Source organism: Mandrillus leucophaeus, unplaced genomic scaffold (genome assembly GCF_000951045.1).
Source record: "Mandrillus leucophaeus isolate KB7577 unplaced genomic scaffold, Mleu.le_1.0 Scaffold566, whole genome shotgun sequence".
NCBI classification, from domain to species: Eukaryota; Metazoa; Chordata; class Mammalia; order Primates; family Cercopithecidae; genus Mandrillus; species Mandrillus leucophaeus.
The window spans coordinates 112,491-115,702 of record NW_012106097.1 but is presented as its reverse complement, the minus strand read 5'-3'; the positions used below and the strand labels follow the sequence as shown (position 1 = coordinate 115,702).

At 38.7% G+C, this 3,212-nt stretch overlaps 1 protein-coding gene across 1 annotated transcript in view; it reads left to right on the top strand.

The window, feature by feature from the left end:
* FNDC3B (fibronectin type III domain containing 3B) overlaps positions 1-3,212 on the top strand; it is a 310,570-nt gene that overhangs the window by 266,038 nt on the left and 41,320 nt on the right. Inside the window, exon 23 of the mRNA XM_011998294.1 lies at positions 2,473-2,639. Coding sequence (XP_011853684.1) covers positions 2,473-2,639 — 167 coding nt within the window. The remainder of the gene's footprint in view (positions 1-2,472; positions 2,640-3,212) is intronic.

Below are 3,212 nucleotides of genomic sequence, written 5' to 3'. Positions count from 1 at the left end.
ATCTCCCTTCTGCTGGGAGCACCAGGCTGCCAGTTCCCAACTTCCTCTCCACAGGGAATTGCAGCTGTAAGGTGGCCTCCTGGAGCTGCCTAACTCCGCCTTCACTGAAAATAAGGTGACTGAATTTTAAAGGTGAAATCCTCTGCAGTCATGTCTCCACCACAGCCTTCAAGGTCACTCCCACTTTTTTCTAGACACAAATGGGGTCATTTTTGTATTTCTAATTAACACTGTCTCCAGACATAAATAAAATTTTAAATTTCTCATTACTATCAGCTGTTTCCACTATGTTTTTCATAGATTGGAATGCAGTTTTAAACAGTTAATAAAATGCTCCAGTACAAGAGCAAAACAAGAAGTTAAAGGACAAAATAGAAACAGAAGATTTTGATGTACTTGAAAATTGATACGTATGTTGTCTGTTCTATTTAGATTACAAACTTAGAGTACTGCATTTGCTTCAGTAAATTTCTTTGTGACTGAGTGCTGCTGCTTACGTTGTAATTGGGTCTGGGTACAAATATACATTGAACTTATTTTCCAAAAATACTCTCCTTAGAGTGTGGCATGGCAGGAAAGCATACTGTTCCTAATAGTCCTTTCCAAACTCCTTTAAAAACTGACCTTTATGGCAAGTTTGTAATGAAGATGTAACACTTTCACTTCTTAAACCATGACTTCAATTTGTGATATAATTAAGGGCAATTACTCCTGTTAGAGATTGTAGACTGGGTTAGGCTGAGTTAATAAATAGCTGTTTGGCTCTAGCATTAGCAAGGATGTCTTCATTAGGGTAGTAATGTGTCAAGAGTGCTAAATAGGTTGCCATGGTATTTGTGGGTTTCAGCCTGGACTCTGGCTTTCCTGAAATTAAAAATGTTCAGCCTTTAATAAAAGGCACTTCCTTACACAGCAAAGCAGACAGAACACTAAATAAGTGAAATGACCAGGGCTCAGGAACTTGATTGCAGAGGCTGATGAATACACATGTGGATATTTTAAAGTAAGCATTGACTCTGGCAGGCTTTGTTAAAAAAAAAAAAAAAAGAAAGAAAAGAAAAAAGAAAAGGAAAAAAGAAAATGTTTTAGATCTGTATCTCTTCATTTTTCCATTCATTCATCCATCCAGAGGGACTATTCTCCAGCACATGGAAAAGCTGCTGCTCTGCTTCAGAAAACCTTGCCCCTACTCAGGACCAGCTAACTCACAGGGATTAGGTCTTACTCATCTTTCAAATCCACAGAGCCTAGCACACAGCAGATGTTCAAGAAATGTTTGCTAAATGAATACATAAATTCTGCTTACCCCTAGGCCAAATTGGCCAAAGAGTCAGACATTTTGGCTTATGATTTTGTTAGTGGTCGACTTCCAGTAGTATCTGAAGACAGTGGATTGTCCTCAGATGCTGTGACGAAGCCCTGGAAATGGAGAATCCGTTGGCCTGTCTGTCTAGGAACAAGGCATTGTGGTTGGATTCACTTATGTAGTGGTTCTCAAAGTGTCCACTGGACCAGCAGGATTCAAATACTGAATCTACTAAAGATCCTGGATGACTTATGGGAAGTTATGTTATTTCCAGAATTTTACAGTTAAACTATAGTTTTTAAAAAGATGACAGCATACTGTAGTTCTCAAATACATTTTTATTGTGAAAATGTTGTTTTCAAGACCCTGGGGGAAAACACCTAAAACATAAGACCCTGTTTGTTTATCTTTGTGCCTGTTATGCCTAACGTTTCGTGGAAATCTTAAGTAGCAGAGAGGTGCAAAATAGTCCTGGATCAGATGGGGGAAGGAGCCAAAAGCTGCCACTCCAAACTGTCCAGCCTACCTGTGCTGTTTGTCTGTGATTTTGATGAACCTGATGGATGATTCTGAACACAGTATTTTTTTTTTCTCTTTATATGAGTTCTCAACGATCCATAGTCCTAAATGTCTCCTTAGCAATTGAGAAATGGGGCTTTGAAAAACTCTTGGGAAGACAGATAAAAGTTAAAATTCAAAGCATTTCTGGCCAAACCTCAGTTATTTGCAAAATTTGGCTAAAGAGGACATATTATTTCTTAGGTGTCCCGTTAACATTAACTTCATTGCCTAGGAAATAGTAGAATATTAGTTTATGCTATCAGATTATAGATATTACCATTATGAAAAATTTGAAAATTCTGTTTTTTATTAGTAAATAAAAACATGAGCAAATAAAAACATTCTGATGTTTCTAGAATCTAGATCCTAATTAAAGGAGTCTCATTCCAGTCTTATATGTGCTTAAGTTTGTGTTTTTCTTTTATAAAAACATACATTTAGGCATTAAACTTAACCCTAATGTAGCAACTGGCTGATTATTAATTCAGAATATATGAAAAGCATTTACCAAGTTGGCCTAATCTGCTCCAGTAGTTTGCATCATAATTAATTTCTTGTCATTAATAGAAGTTGAGATGGCTAATTGATTCTGCTCCTTCTTCTAGGTTTATTTCAATCTACAGAGGACCCAGCCACACCTACAAGGTCCAGAGACTGACGGAATTCACATGCTACTCCTTCAGAATCCAGGCAGCAAGCGAGGCTGGGGAAGGGCCCTTCTCAGAAACCTATACCTTCAGCACAACCAAAAGTGTCCCCCCCACCATCAAAGGTGTGTAGACTGTGTATTCTTTCATGCTGTCTTGTGAGAGTAAGGAACTGTTGGGACTTATAGAAATAAGCTCTTTTCTGATGTTAAATATAATGTCAGCAAGATAGAATCAAAAGAACATTCTAAAGAAGATTGAGCAATGGGTTGTCTAGGGGAAATGAGAGACCTTGAAAGGAAAGGGCCTACAGATAATGACTTTTCTCTGTATGTATGCGTGTTTATCAACAATAATGGTTAGAAATAAGGGTTAATTCCTGGTGCTGCAGCCCTTAAGACAGTTTACCAAGGAAAGCATCACACTCCCTTTCCTAGACGTTCAGAGAAGCAGAGGTTGGCATTGATCTTTCAGTGACTTTGGTGCCTAGAGACTGACTTAGGCAACTTCAGCAGCCTTTCCCTTTTGGCGCACAGCTCTTGGTGTGGAGCGATGCCTTTGGAAAGCTGTAGCAGTGATCTGCTGTAATCTCCTTGGGTACTTATGTTGAAGTTTGTGGGTGACTACTTTCCTACTCTGGCCCCTTCATGGGATTGGGTACTGCAGAAGTCATGAGAGCCCCACATATCCAGATCTTC